The following is a 15778-nucleotide window of genomic DNA, read 5'->3' as shown; positions in this document are numbered from 1 at the left end:
AGACCTGATTGTGCTACTCAAAGGACATTATGCAAAAATAATTTCCCATTATGGGTGAGGTAGAGCTGAATTTGACTCTACGGGGGCATCAGAAATCTGGCAAGTAAATCTCCTTCCATTTCTAATATGGTACCAATAGAATGGACTTGGCTTTTCATATGAGCTACTGTAGTCACTCATGTTGCAGGAGTGTATGGAAAATCTGCTAGAGGGCATAGGGAGGAATTACTGTTTCATTGGCCCTCTAGGTGGCACTAATACAGTTTTTTTTTAATTAAAACAGGGATTCCTATCTACAGCAGGGGTCTCCAAACTTTCTAATCAAAGGGCCAGTTTACCATCCTTCAGACTTTAAGGGGTCAGAAACTATGGACATTGGGATTAAAAAACATCAGTGGGAGGAATTGTGCCCCATCGTTGGTGTCAGTGGAAAGAATCTTGCCCCATCATTGGTGTCATTGGACCCCATTGTTGTTGTGATTGGGAGGAATTGTGTCCCATCGCTGGTGTCAATGAGAGGAATTGTGCCCCTTCATTGGTGTCAGTGGGGGGACTTATGCCCCATTGTTGGTATCAGTGGATGAAAAAGTGCCCCACGGGCGGGATAAAAGCAAGCAAAGGGCCGCAGTTTGTAGACCACTGATCTACAGTATCTATCTCTATGGACAAGGACAAAAGTTTATATTCCTGCTATTGGCCTGTTTATTTGGCACTAACATTGTCTCTCTCACTTTGATCAGTTTGAAAAGAAAAATAATTTAGACATTGCAAAGTTATTTACAAAATTTTAAAAAGGCCTATTTTAATTCTGTGCTTTATTTAATACAACACTAAAATAATTCAAAAACTAAAAAATGAAAAAAAAAAACCCATTGAAATATTGATGGCAAGAAAAACAGAAATCAAAAATAGAAACCAGTATAATAACAGCAAAAAGTGGTAGAATGGAGTTGTGGACATGGGATATGCTACACATGCCCAAAAAAGTAATTAATTATAGTCCTGTCCTTCTTCCCAGCTATCATTCACCCCCTTGGACTTGCCAGGTAGCAGTACCCATTGTATAAACAGAATTACAATAACAATAGCTGCTGTTAAAAAGCCAGTTATGTATGTGTTTGCTAATATATATATATATATATATATATATATATATATATATATATATACAGTTGCAAGAAAAAGTATGTGAACCCATTGGGATTACGTGGAGTTTTGTATGAATTGGGCATAAAATGTGCTCTGAACGTCATCTAAGTCACAACAATAGAAGAACACAGTCTGCTGAACATAATACTACACAAACATTAGATGTTGCCATGGTTTAATTGCACATAACATGTAAACATTCACAGTGCAGGGAGGAAAAAGTATGTGAACCTTTGGACTTAATAACTGGTTGACCCTCCTTTGGCAGTAATAACCTCAACCAAACGTTTCCTGTAGTTGCAGATCAGATCTGCACAACGATCTGGAGTCATTTTGGACCACTCCTCTTCACAAAACTGTTTCAGTGTAGCAATATTCTTGGGATGTCTGGTGTGAATCGCTCTCTTAAGGTCATGCCACAGCATTTCAATGGGGTTGAGGTCAGGACTCTGACTGGGCCACTCCAGAAGGCGTATTCTGTGCTGTTGCAGCCATTGTTTTGTTGAATTACTTGTATGCTTTGGGTCATTGTCCTGTTGCATCACCCATCCTCTGCGGAGCTTCAGTTGGCGGACAGATGGTCGTACGTTTTGCTGCAAAATGTCTTGATAAACTCTGGAATTCATTTTCCCATCAATGACAACAATCTGTCCAGGCCCTGAGGCAGCAAAGCAGCCCCAAACCATGATGCTCCCCCCGCCATGTTTCACAGTGGGGATGAGGTTTTGATGTTGGTGTGCTGTGCCTTTTTTTCTCCACACATAGTGTTGTGTGTTCTTCCCAAACAACCCAATCTTGGTTTCATCTGTCCACAGTATATTCTGCCAGTAGTGCTGTGGAACATCCAGGTGCTCTTTTGCAACTTTTAAACGTGCTGCAATCTTCTTTTTGGACAGCAATGGCTTCCTCCGTGGTGTCCTCCCATGTACTCCATTCTTGTCTAATGTTTTCCTTATTGTAGATGTGTCAACAAAAATATTAGCATGTGCCAGAGATTTCTGTAGGTCTTTAGCTGACACTCTGGGATTCTTCTTTACCTCATGCAGCATTCTGCGCTGTGCTCTTGCAGTCATTTTTACAGGACGACCGCGCCTAGGGAGAGTAGCAACAGTGCTAAACTTTCTCCATTTGTAGACAGTCTGTCTTACCGTGGACACATGAACATCAAGGCTTTTGGAGATACTTTTGTAACCCTTTCCAGCTTCATGCAAGTCAACAATTCTTGATCATAGGTCTTCTGAGAGCTCTTTTCTGCGAGGCATGGTTCACATCAGACAGTGCTTCTTGAAACCAGTAAACCCAAAACAGGTGTGTGTTTTTTAAGGGCAGGACAGCTGTGAGCAACACATCCAATATCATCACACTGATTGGAGTCAAGGTTGGCTCACTCCTGGCTCCAATTAGCTCTGGGAGAAGTCATTAAACTAGGGCTTCACATACTTTTTCCTCCCTGCACTGTGAATGTTTACATGTCATGTGCAATTAAACCATGGCAACATCTAATTTTTGTGTAGTATTATGTTCAGCAGACTGTGTTCTTCTATTGTTGTGACTTAGATGACGCTCAGAGCACATTTTATGCCCAATTCATGCAAAACTCCACGTAATCCCAAGGGGTTCACATACTTTTTCTTGCAACTGTATATATATATATATATATATATATATATATACATACACACACACAGTGGGGATCGAAAGTTTGGGCACCCCAGCTAAAAATTTGTATTAATGTGCATAAAGAAGCCAAGGAAAGGTGGAAAAATCTCCAAAAGGCATCAAATTACAGATTAGACATTCTTATAATATGTCAACAAAAGTTAGATTTTATTTCCATCATTTACACTTTCAAAATAACAGAAAACAAAAAAATGGCGTCTGCAAAAGTTTGGGCCCCCTGCAGAATTAATATCTTGTACTTCCCCCTTTGGCAAGTATCACAGCTTGTAAACGCTTTTTGTAGCCAGCCAAGAGTCTTTCAAATCTTGCTTGAGGTATCTTTGCCCATTCTTCCCTACAAAAGTCTTCCATTTCTTTGAGATTTCTGGGCTGTCTGTCACGCACGGCTCTTTTAAGGTCTATCCATAGATTTTCAATTATGTTGAGGTCAGGAGATTGTGAAGGCCATGGCAAAACCTTCAGTTTACGCCTCTTGATGTAATCCCCCGTGGATTTCGAGGTGTGTTTAGGATCATCATTGTCCATTTGTAGAAGCCATCCTCTCTTTAACTTCAGCTTTTTCACAGATGGAATCAAGTTACCGCCCAAAATTTGCTGAAATTTTATTAAATCCATTTTTCCTTCTACATCAGGCTTGTCTATATGTTCATTTGCAAAGTTCAAACGATGATTTTTGTGGTGAGGACGTAGAAGAGGTTTTCTTCTGATGACTCTTCCATGAAGACCATATTTGTACAAGTATCTCTTTATAGTGGAATAGTGTACCACAACTCCAGTGTCTGCCAGATCTTTCTGGAGGGATCGTGCAGTCAAACGTGGGTTTTGAATTGTTTTTCTCACAATCCTGCGAGCTGTTCTGTCTGATATTTTTCTTGGTCTTCCAGATCTTGCTTTAACTTCCACTGTTCCTGATGACTGCCATTTCTTAATTACATTCCGAACAGAGGATATTGACATCTGAAAACGCTTTGCTATCTTCTTATAGCCTTCTCCAGCTTTGTGAGCGTCAACTGTTTTCAGTTTCAGTTTTCTAGACAACTGCTTAGAAGAACCCATGGTGCTGATTGTTGGGGCAAGGTCAGATGAGTCGGGGCATTTACAACCTTTGAGATTGACATAACCTGGTCTTCCCAGACGATGATTGAGAACAATCCATGACACTGGCAGGTCTCAGCTTTGCAAAGGGGGCAGTGCATGCTATAAATTCTGCAGGGTGCCCAAACTTTTGCAGACGCCATTTTTTTGTTTTATGTTATTTTGAAAGTGTAAATGATGGAAATAAAATCTAACTTTTGTTGACATATTATAAGAATGTCTAATCTGTAATTTGATGCCTTTTGGAGATTTTTCCATCTTTCCTTGGTTTCTTTATGCACATTAATACAAATTTTTAGCTGGGGTGCCCAAACTTTCGATCCCCACTGAATATATACACACACACACACACATATATACACACACACACATACATATAGTGTTAGTTTGTGGTAATTGTTAGGGTTAGTATTTCAGCCCCAACATTTACTTCTAACCCTAACCTTTAATCCTACCCTTGCCCTTAACCCTTTGAGGACCAAGGGACGTATTTGTCCCATGTTTTTAATTGCGTGTATCATCTGATTAAGAACTTGAAACTCTTTTTTTTTTTTTGGTTTGAGTCAAAATATTAGTTCTTATCAACAAACAAATGGATCTAGCTTTTTGCCAATTATTGCATGAAATGGCTTAGTTACAGCAACCGAAGTGAACAAACTTTAAAATCAAAAAAATTGATTCTTTTGGCGTTCCAAAATCTTACGGTCCTCAAAGGGTAATCCCTAACCCTAATATGCAGTTTAGGTCACATGAAGGTTTCTGCACTACTTTGATGACTTTGATGCTAAATTGATGCTACTTTGGTGCCAGAGAGTGTAAAGTCGTATCAAAGTTGCACTACATGAACAGAACTGTCATGCTTTTTAATTAGCAAACCCCCCTCCCCCCTTGCAAATCACATCAAAAACGTGGCAAAAATGCAACACTTGAATTTTTGGTGTGGGTCCATTGAAGTCCGTTACATGCAAAATGCAATCTGCTGCAGAAAAAAAGTCTGACCCTTTACAAAAAACACAGCGGCTCAAAAAGCACAGATGTGAACTAGATCCAAAGGAAACCATTTTAACCATTTCAATACCGTGCAATTTTACCCCTTCCTGCCCAGGCCATTTTTCACATTTCAGCGCTCTCACACTTTGAATGACAATTGCGCGGTCATACAACACTTTACCCAAACTAAAATTTTATCATTTTCTTCACACAACTAGAGCTTTCTTTTGGTGGTATTTAATCACCGCTGGGGTTTTTATTTTTTGCTAAATTAACAAAAAAAGGGCCAAAAATGTTGAAAAAAAATACACGTTTTTCTTTGTTTCCGTTATAAAAATTTACAAATAAATAATTGTTCTTCATAAATTTAGGCCGAGATGTATTCTGCTACATGTCTTTGGTGAAAATAACCCAAATTAGGATGTATTATTTAGTTTGTAGGAAAGTTATAGAGTTCACAAACTATGTGATAGATCTGAATATTGATCAATCCTGAAGTACTGACAGCCAATGTAATTTCTTGAGGTCCAAGAATGTCAGAATAGTACAGATATCCCCAAATGACCCCTTTTTGCAGAGTAGACAGTCTGATGTACTTCATAAGAGGAATGGCGAGTTTTTTGAAGTTGTATTTTTTTTGTCATAATTTTTCGGAAAATGAAAAAATTAAAAAAATTATTTTCACTATTTTTTTTTACATACTGTCACCAGTGCAGTACAGCGTCATCATATAACTGGCATGGCGGTGAACAGGGACACTGACTGGTGACAGTATGAAAAAAAAATATATATATATATATATATTTTTTTTTTTTTTTATTATTTTTAATTTTTTATTACTTTTTTTTATTTTTTTTTAACATTTTTTTTCATATTTTACTATGACCAAAGTAGTACAATGTTACCATAGTAACATTATACTACTTTGGGGAAGTGATCAGTATTTTTTTTTTTTTTTTTTTTTTTTACACAATTTGCTTATAGCAAAGAAATTCTTTGCTATAAGCAAGCATTTACCTGAATGAAATCGATTCATTCAGCTTTTTTTTTTTTTTGTGCTTAGCTGTGATTTGGTCACAGCTAATCACATGACATGTGCATGTGATTAGCTGTGACCATTCACAGCTAGGCAGTAGTATACAATGGATGGCATCATGAATGAAGCCATCCATTGTATACAACTGTCATGTGACCTGCTGTGATTGGTCACAGCAGGTCACATGGTACCTGCAACGGAGCCGGTACTCGGATCTGTCATCGGCCGTGTCTGAGGTACACGCCCGGTGACAGATCGAGCCGCTGCACCGCTCTGCATTAGCGCAAACGGCGCATGTGCGGGAGCACGCCAAATGGCGTGCACCCGGAGTGGAGAAGCAACTTTGAAGCCGCCAAACGGCCATTGGCCGGGCGGCAAATGGTTAAATGGACTGTAATGCATTTCTGCAAACTGGAAAATGCACTGAGTTCTGCATAAGTGTGAATCTTTGGTAAAATACTGTATTTCTTTGTGCAGGTGACACCACTACCAGGCGGGAAGCATCTGCTCTTCAGGTATTTATCGGCTGGCAGTCAATGTTGGTGGTGTCTACATGGAATGTTCTTCTACTCAGTGGATGGCCCTTTGCCCTTTTACTTGCCTGGTTCCTCCTTTCTCAGCGACGCCACAACCACAGACAGAAAAAATATATTACGATCTAACTGAGCCCAACCAAAATCTCATGATGATATATGGAGCTACCAGATAATGCCCTCAACCCTGGACCAAGAGCCTTGGAAGTTTTGGGTTGTTCTTGCGCATCATTACCTCTTGACTAAGAAAATATCTTTTGTTTTGCTTTCTACTGATACATTTGGAATGTGAAACCTCAGAACACCATCTCAGGTTTTTCAATATCTGTGGCTGGGTACACAGATAGAGGTAGTATAATGCACCCAAGATGAGAAAGAGGGAAGGGCAGAAGACGTCAGAGAGGGCAGCTTTATAACACTGGTTTTGTCAGACCTACATAATGATCCCCTCCTATCTGCCATGACTGATATACCCAGAACTTTTGTGGTTTTGGACTTGGATATTCTAATTTTTTACTTCTTCATCTCAAATTTCTAACCAAAGAATTGGAGACTTGGGATCAACTCAGGGAATATCCTGTAACCTGAAATTTACATAACATGGAACATTCAGAAGTATTTTGGAATACCAAGGACAATGTTCATATGTTTTACTTAGTTACAGTTGACTTTGAAATATAAATATTATGGATTTTCTGTCGGAATAAACTTTTATTTAGATGTTTACAAGGTCTGTATTAACGGTCTTGATAACTCATAATCTATGAATTGCATTGTCTAGGCTCGCAGAATGGAGAGTGTGATTGTCTCAGAGATAATATGGTCACCATCAGTGAACAGAACAAATGTACAGTTTCCTGGAGAAGACCAACAACAAGGAGTACATTGCAATGACCCATACCAGACAAATGGAACTCTGATTTTATGGACTAAGAACCATGGGAGCACCTCAATATTCACTATATTGTCAAAAGTATTGGGCCAGCACTCCAAATCATTGGATTCAAGTGTTCTAATTACCTCCATGACCACAGGTATATACAATCAAGCCCCTAGGCATGCAGACTGTTTCTACAAACATTTGTGAAAGAATGGGTCGCTCTCAGGAGCTCAGTGACTCCAAGCGTGGTCCCGTGATAGGTGGCCACCTGTGCAATAAGTCCATCCGTGACATTTCCTGGCTACTAAATATTCCACGCTCAACTGTTAGTGGGATTATAACAAAGTGGAAGCAACTGGGAACAACAGCAACTCAGCCACCAAATGGTAGGCCACGTAAAATGACAGGGTGGGGTCAGTGCATGCTGCAGCGCACAGTGCGCAGAAGTCACCAACTGTCTGCAGAGTCAATAGCTATAGACCTCCAAACTTGGTGTGGCCTTCAGATGAGCCCAACAACAGTGAGTAGAGAGCTTCATGGAATAGGTTTCCATGGCCGAGCAGCTGCATCCAAGCCTTACATCACCAAGTGCAATGCAAAGCGTTGGATGCCGTGGTGTAAAGCACGCCGCCACTGGACTCTAGAAGCAGTGGAGACTTGTTCTCTGGAGTGACCAGTCACACTCCTCTTTCTGGCAATCCTATGGATGTGTCTGGATTTGGTGGTTGCCAGGAGAACGGTACTTGCCTGATTGCATTTTGCCAAGTGTAAAGTGTGGCGGAGGGAATGGTGTGGGATTGTTTTTCAATGGTTGGGCTTAGCCCCCTAGTTCCAGTGAAGGGAACTCTTAGGGCATCAGCATACCAAGACATTTTGGACAACTACATGCTCCCAACTTTGTGGGAAGAGTTTGGGGAAGGCTCTGTTCCTGTTCCATCATGACTGTGCACCAGTGCACAAAGCAAGGTTCATAAAGACATGGAGGAGCCAGTTTGGGGTGGAGAAACTTGACAGACCTGCACAGAGTCCTGACTTCAACCCGATAGAACACCTTTGGGATGAATTAGAGTGGAGACTGAGAGCCAAGCCTTCTTGTCTGACATCAGTGCCTGACCAGACAAATGTGCTTCTGGAAGAATGGTCCAACCATCTCATAGACACCCTCCTAAACCTTTTGGACGGCCTTCCCAGAAGAGTTGAAGCTGTTATAGCTGCAAAGGGCGGGGCCACCTCAATATTGAACCCTAGGGACTAAGACTGGGAGGCCATTAGTTCATGTGCATGGAAAGGCCGGCCGCCCAATACTTTTGGCAATATAGTGTATGTTCACCCTTAGGCAATCACCTTAGTACAAATAATAGAGGTGATCTAAAGGCTGTGATTGACAAAAAAAAATTCAATAGCAAGCAACAAATATAGAAATATCTACAGATCCAAAGCTCTGTTCAAAACCAACCTCCCTTGTACATGGACAACCTGGGTGCTGGCCATCACAGTCCATCTCCACTCTTCATTGAAAATAGGAAAAACTATCATCCACACTCCAATTAGCTCTTCTTGTGATATTTTTAAAATTCAGTGAATTGATGGCATGCAGTGATGTCTCCATCGCAAAACCAGCCTTCCTTGACGCTTCACCACTCTTGGCTCGTTCATGACTTCCCCTATCCTTGTGAGCAAGCCAAGAGAGCTGAAACGCGTCAAGAAAGGTTGGTTTTGGGTTGAAGACATCATTGATTGTATGCAGTTAATTCACCGAGTAATAAAATACTGCAAGAAGAGCTCATTTGGAATGCGGCTGATATTTTTTCCTAAATACAGAAATATGCTATTTATTGTAAAAAAAGAAACCTTTAGAAAGCTTCTTTACAATTAGAACTCATCTCTTGTTTTTGTGAATACTGTAAATAGAAGTTGAAATCTCTTTGACAGCTATGAGGTATGGTGGGCAGAGATCTTCCCGACACTGACAGCTGGGGGAATACTTGAATAATAAGGGATCCTCCTGCGCTCATGGGAATAATTGACAAAATACAGCTGCTGTCACTTAGCTGATACCAATAAGTGCAAAATAAAATTAAAAATTAGTGAAGCGCTTGTATCACATGAATACAATCATGTATCTCCATATAGTGTAATTATAAATCAAAGTGACCACTATATATAATAAATGTGTGTTGACTCCCTCTAGTGAAAAGAAAAAATAGTGTCAACCAAAATAGCTAAATAACACACATTAGGAAACTAAATATATAGTGCATAAATCAAATATAATGAACAGAATATATATATACGTGAAAACAGAATATTGGCCACATACAATGGTGTCTAAATTATACATAAATGATATATGCCATAGGTGAACAAGACAATATCAAAGGTGAAAAAAATATTCCATGCATGTGACTGTGCTTTAAGCTGGAACACACACGTGATCTCCACTTCTAAGTGCAAGTACTCTCCTTCAAATGGCAGCAATGCCTGCTCACCTCCCTTCCTCGACCCACACAGGGCCTCAAAGCAGTTACCACCTCAGTGGTGTATTCCTCTGGCAGACTCCTTATTCCTCCTCCTCTCTTATGCAACTCCCTTCCTCGACCCACACAGGGCCTCAAAGCAGTTACCACCTCAGTGGTGTATTCCTCTGGCAGACTCCTTATTCCTCCTCCTCTCTTATGCAACTCATAAAAAGACAAGAAAGCCTTCCATAGTGTAGTAAATTTAATAGGCAAAGTTAAAAATTACAAAGTTTTCCACTCACATGCTCCTTTCCATAAAAAAGCGTTTTTCCCAGCCTGTGGGTAGATATGCATGCACCTGGGGGAATCCAATATGGCCACTGTGTCCGGACATACGTCACCAGGAAGTAGACAAACCGACGCGTAGCGTCACGTGCGTCGTGACTTCATCAGGGTTCCCTGATGAACCCTGATGAAGTCACGACGCACGTGACGCTACGCGTCGGTTTGTCTACTTCCTGGTGACGTATGTCCGGACACAGTGGCCATATTGGATTCCCCCAGGTGCATGCATATCTACCCACAGGCTGGGAAAAACGCTTTTTTATGGAAAGGAGCATGTGAGTGGAAAACTTTGTAATTTTTAACTTTGCCTATTAAATTTACTACACTATGGAAGGCTTTCTTGTCTTTTTATGAGTTGCATAAGAGAGGAGGAGGAATAAGGAGTCTGCCAGAGGAATACACCACTGAGGTGGTAACTGCTTTGAGGCCCTGTGTGGGTCGAGGAAGGGAGTTGCATAAGAGAGGAGGAGGAATAAGGAGTCTGCCAGAGGAATACACCACTGAGGTGGTAACTGCTTTGAGGCCCTGTGTGGGTCGAGGAAGGGAGGTGAGCAGGCATTGCTGCCATTTGAAGGAGAGTACTTGCACTTAGAAGTGGAGATCACGTGTGTGTTCCAGCTTAAAGCACAGTCACATGCATGGAATATTTTTTTCACCTTTGATATTGTCTTGTTCACCTATGGCATATATCATTTATGTATAATTTAGACACCATTGTATGTGGCCAATATTCTGTTTTCACGTCTATATATATATTCTGTTCATTATATTTGATTTATGCACTATATATTTAGTTTCCTAATGTGTGTTATTTAGCTATTTTGGTTGACACTATTTTTTCTTTTCACTAGAGGGAGTCAACACACATTTATTATATATAGTGGTCACTTTGATTTATAATTACACTATATGGAGATACATGATTGTATTCATGTGATACAAGCGCTTCACTAATTTTTAATTTTATTTTGCACTTATTGGGGGAATACTTGGCCATCCGTGAAGTTGGCCATGTTTTAGGAGGACGGTGACAACGGCTCATACTGTATATTGGACATCCTCTATTCTATAGAGAGAAAACAGGTGGCACACACCTAGTGCAGTATCCAAGGAGTATTGTAGGAGTGAAAGAATAATAAAAACATACTCACAGACAAAGCATGTATCTAAAAAGCATAGAAAAATGACGATGGCCACAACGGCAGGCGAGGTGTTCTCACTGTCAGTGCGGTCAAATGGCTGACGCGTTTCGGGGACGAATCCCTTTCCTCAGAGCTGATGACCAGCTTCTGATGCAGATGTATGATGAATGGAAAGTAGGAGCCTTGCTGTTGATGCCTGAGGCTTTTTAGATACATGCTTCGTCTGTGAGTATGTTTTTATTATTCTTTCACTCCTACAATACTCCTTGGATAATGCACTAGGTGTGTGCGCCACCTGTTTTCTCTCTATCCAGTGGCTGATCTCCCCGTCTGAGGAGGGCTGCACCCCTGAAGCATTTCCTTTGGTTGTCGCTGTCCTGGTACCCTTGGCTTCCCTTTTGGCTGTGCATAACCTGAGGCGCTGGAGAGTACATACGATATCCGGTTCGGTTATCCTCTATTCTATCTCTGTGTGATAACCACAAATGACCTCTTAAGCTGGGGCCCTAGATGATGCAATTATCTTCCCTACAACCATGGGTGGTGGAGCTATTGTGTTTTCTCGGTGGGAGTCGGGGGGGTTGGGGTGTTCGCTGCCAAGAGAACACAGCGATTATCGCTAGTGGCTATAGCCGCTGGTAATAATCCCGTGAAAAATCTGAAAGTTTGGTTGTACCAAAGTCATACAACAATTGAATTGGGGTACAATCAGCCTGCCCATAGATAGTTTAAATCTCGGCCGGTCCCTGCTGAACCGGTCGAGATTCAAACCATCCATGGTCAGCTTTATTGCACATCATTAAACTGTTAGGAGTGGAAGCTCTGCAGATCAGCCCCCTCCTAGTTTTTACTTCAATGGTAGTTACCGTATTTTTCACTCCATAAGACGCACTTTTTTCCCCTCAAAAAAGGGGGGGAAATGTCAGTGCGTCTTATGGAGCGAATATGGAGCGGCCGGTCCGGTATTTCCACCGTGGCCGTGTCAGAATACCGGGCCGGCCGCTCAGCTCTGCAGCGGGACCTTATGGAGATGACTGCTGACCTTTAGGGAGGTGGGGAGCGGGTACCTGAATTTGACAGGTACCCGCTCTTACTTCTTTGTTCTTTGATCTTACCTGTTCCTCTATCGCGCTGTCTTCCGGCTTCTGTAGTGTGGGCACTGGGCATGGCAGCCGGGTGCCAAGTGCGCATGCGCAAGAAGCGGTGCTTTTTGTGAATGGTAAGGCGGTACCTGGGACACATGACAGATCCCAGAAGCCGCTGGACCAATCACAAAGCACAAGTGCTTCTCGCTCATGCGCACTGGGCACCCGGCTATCATGCCGAGCGCCATTACAGAAGCCGGGAAGACAGCGCGCGGCTGGATAGAGGAACAGGTAAGATCAAACAAAAACTCTGCGGAAGTAAGAGCGGGTACCTGTCAAATTCAGGTACCCGCTCCCCACCTCCCCAAAGGTCAGCAGTCATCTGTACTGTCCGCAGTCTCTGGTCATCCCTGTGCTGTCCGCAGTCTCTGGTCATCCCTGTGCTGTCCGCAGTCTCTGGTCATCCCTGTGCTGTCCGCAGTCTCTGGTCATCTCCTGTACTGTGTCTGCAGTCTCTGGTCATCCCTGTGCTGTCCGCAGTCTCTGGTCATCCCTGTGCTGTCCACAGTCTCTGGTCATCCCTGTGCTGTCCGCAGTCTCTGGTCATCCCTGTGCTGTCCGCAATCTCTGGTCATCCCTGTGCTGTCTGCAGTCTCTGGTCATCTCCTGTACTGTGTCTGCAGTCTCTGGTCATCTCCTGTACTATGTCTGCAGTCTCTGGTCATCTCCTGTACTGTGTCTGCAGTCCATTAGTTCATAATTTTTTTTTTCCTGTTTTCTGCCTCTAAAACCTAGGGTGCGTCTTATGGAGCGAAAAATACGGTACATTGTATTCATTCTTGTAGGTTCATTATGTGTTTTCCCCGGACTGTAAAGCTACGTGGAGCCTCTTTGCACTATACAAAACACATCTTAGTGATAAAAAGAAAATCTCAGGGAACTTTCCTATTTATTTCAGGTACTTATATAGCGCTGTCAATGTACTCAGCACTTTACATATATATTGTACATTCACATCAGTCCCTAACCCTCAAGGGGTGTACAATCTAAGGCCCCTAACTCACATTCATACATACACATAATAGGGACAATTTAGACAGGAGCCAATTAACCTACCAGCATGTCTTTGGAGTGTGGGAGGAAACTGGAATACCGGGAGGAAACCCACACAGGCACAGGGAGAACATGCAAGCTCCAGGCAGGTGGTTAACTAAGATAGAAAGAAATCATCTAAAGTAAAAAAAAATGACAAACATGCTGCTGCTGTGTAATAGTGTACCAGAAGACAAAGAGGTTTTTATTGGGCAATATAATGGTAACAAAAAGGCCCGGCCCTTCATTATACACTCCACCCAATAATATACTACCACAAACTCAATCCTGCTACCTTATACAAATATAGACAATGACCTACGTGCTAAACATATAAAAAGCACAAAATGTATATTAACATCATTAAATATATGTTTAAACATGCCTATAAATAATTCCTTTACATTCGATCCTTTTGTGCGAGAAAACCCAAACCATTATAAACACTCTTTAGGATTTCCAGACAATTGTATCAAATCAGCAGTAATCCTTATTTCTCTACGAATCTCTGTGTTCCTTCTTCTCCAAGCTAACGCACCGTGCTAAAAGGTCATGATAAAGGTCCCTATGTACATGTTGTTCATTAGCATTCAGGACGCCTGCATTCTATTGTATACTCTGATTCCTGGTGTGACTTTGAATAGTGTGTGGCCTTGGCTAGATCAATTTAAACCTAGGTTTGAAGTGAACTTTGGCTTTTCGTCATTCAGGTGGAAAATGTGAATTTTTAATTTCACAGATTTGGCTTGAACTAAACCCAGGGCAGTTCAACTCATCCCTACTTACCCCTGTTGATTTCTGGTGTGACCTTGGTTATTTCCTGACCGTGACTTATCCCTGCTGATTCCTAGTGAGATCTCGTCTAGTTGGCTTGTCCCTGATGATTTCTGGCTAGTTCCTTGCCACAGCTTCTACTGCCGATTCCTGGAGTGACCTGCGCTAGTTACTGACCTTGGCTTATCTTTGCCAATTTCTGGTGTGACCTTGGTTATTTCCTGACCATGGCTTATCCCTGCTGATTCCCAGTGAGATCTCGACTAGTTCCTGACCTTGTCCTGTCCCTGCTGATTTCTGGTATGTCCTTGGCTAGTTCCTGACCACACCTTCTACTGCTGATTTCTGGAGTGACCTGCGCTAGTTTCCAACCTTGGCTTATCTTTGCCGATTTCTGATGTGACCTTGGTTATTTCTGGACCGTGGCTTATCCCTGCTGATTCCCAGTGAGATCTCGACTAGTTGGCTTGTCCCCGATGATTTCTGGCTAGTTCCTGACCACAGCTTCTACTGCCGATTCCCGGAGTGACCTGCGATAGTTACCGACCTAGGCTTATCTTTGCCGATTTCTGGTGTGACCTTGGTTATTTCCTGACCGTGGCTTATCCCTGCTGATCCCTTGAGATTTTGTCTAGTTGGCTTGTCCCTGATGATTTCTGGCTAGTTCCTTGCCACAGCTTCTACTGCTGATTCCTGGAGTGACCTGCGCTAGTTACTGACCTTGGCTTATCTTTGCCAATTTCTGGTGTGACCTTGGTTGTTTCCTGACCATGGCTTATCCCTGCTGATTCCCAGTGAGATCTCGATTAGTTGGCTTATCCCTGATGATTTCTGGCTAGTTCCTTGCCACAGCTTCTACTGCTGATTCCCAGAGTGACCTGCGCTAGTTACCGACCTTGGCTTACCTTTGCCGATTTCTGATGTGACCTTGGTTATTTCCGGACCGTGTCTTATCCCTGCTGATTCCCAGTGAGATCTCGACTAGTTCCTGACCTTGTCCTGTCCCTGCTGATTTCTGGTATGTCCTTGGCTAGTTCCTGACCACACCTTCTACTGCTGATTCCTGGAGTGACCTGCGCTAGTTTCCAACCTTGGCTTATCTTTGCCGATTTCTGATGTGACCTTGGTTATTTCTGGACCGTGGCTTATCCCTGCTGATTCCCAGTGAGATCTCGACTAGTTGGCTTGTCCCCGATGATTTCTGGCTAGTTCCTGACCACAGCTTCTACTGCCGATTCCCGGAGTGACCTGCGCTAGTTACCGACCTAGGCTTATCTTTGCCGATTTCTGGTGTGACCTTGGTTATTTCCTGACCGTGGCTTATCCCTGCTGATCCCTTGAGATTTTGTCTAGTTGGCTTGTCCCTGATGATTTCTGGCTAGTTCCTTGCCACAGCTTCTACTGCTGATTCCTGGAGTGACCTGCGCTAGTTACTGACCTTGGCTTATCTTTGCCAATTTCTGGTGTGACCTTGGTTGTTTCCTGACCATGGCTTATCCCTGCTGATTCCCAGTGAGA

At 42.4% G+C, this 15778-nt stretch overlaps 1 protein-coding gene across 1 annotated transcript in view; it reads left to right on the top strand.

Annotated features, from left to right (window-relative positions):
- LOC149451942 (uncharacterized) overlaps positions 1-7212 on the top strand; it is a 30075-nt gene extending 22863 nt beyond the window's left edge. The window contains exon 3 of the mRNA XM_089689896.1: positions 6428-7212. Coding sequence (XP_089546022.1) covers positions 6428-6612 — 185 coding nt within the window. The 3' untranslated portion in view covers positions 6613-7212. The remainder of the gene's footprint in view (positions 1-6427) is intronic.
- The last annotated feature ends 8566 nt before the right edge of the window (positions 7213-15778 follow it).

The sequence above is a fragment of the Staurois parvus genome, unplaced genomic scaffold (genome assembly GCF_062004578.1).
Source record: "Staurois parvus isolate SC_StPar_1 unplaced genomic scaffold, SC_StPar_1.0 ptg000503l, whole genome shotgun sequence".
NCBI classification, from domain to species: Eukaryota; Metazoa; Chordata; class Amphibia; order Anura; family Ranidae; genus Staurois; species Staurois parvus.
Note: the sequence above shows the minus strand (reverse complement) of the source record. Positions and strands in the feature narration are given on the sequence as shown.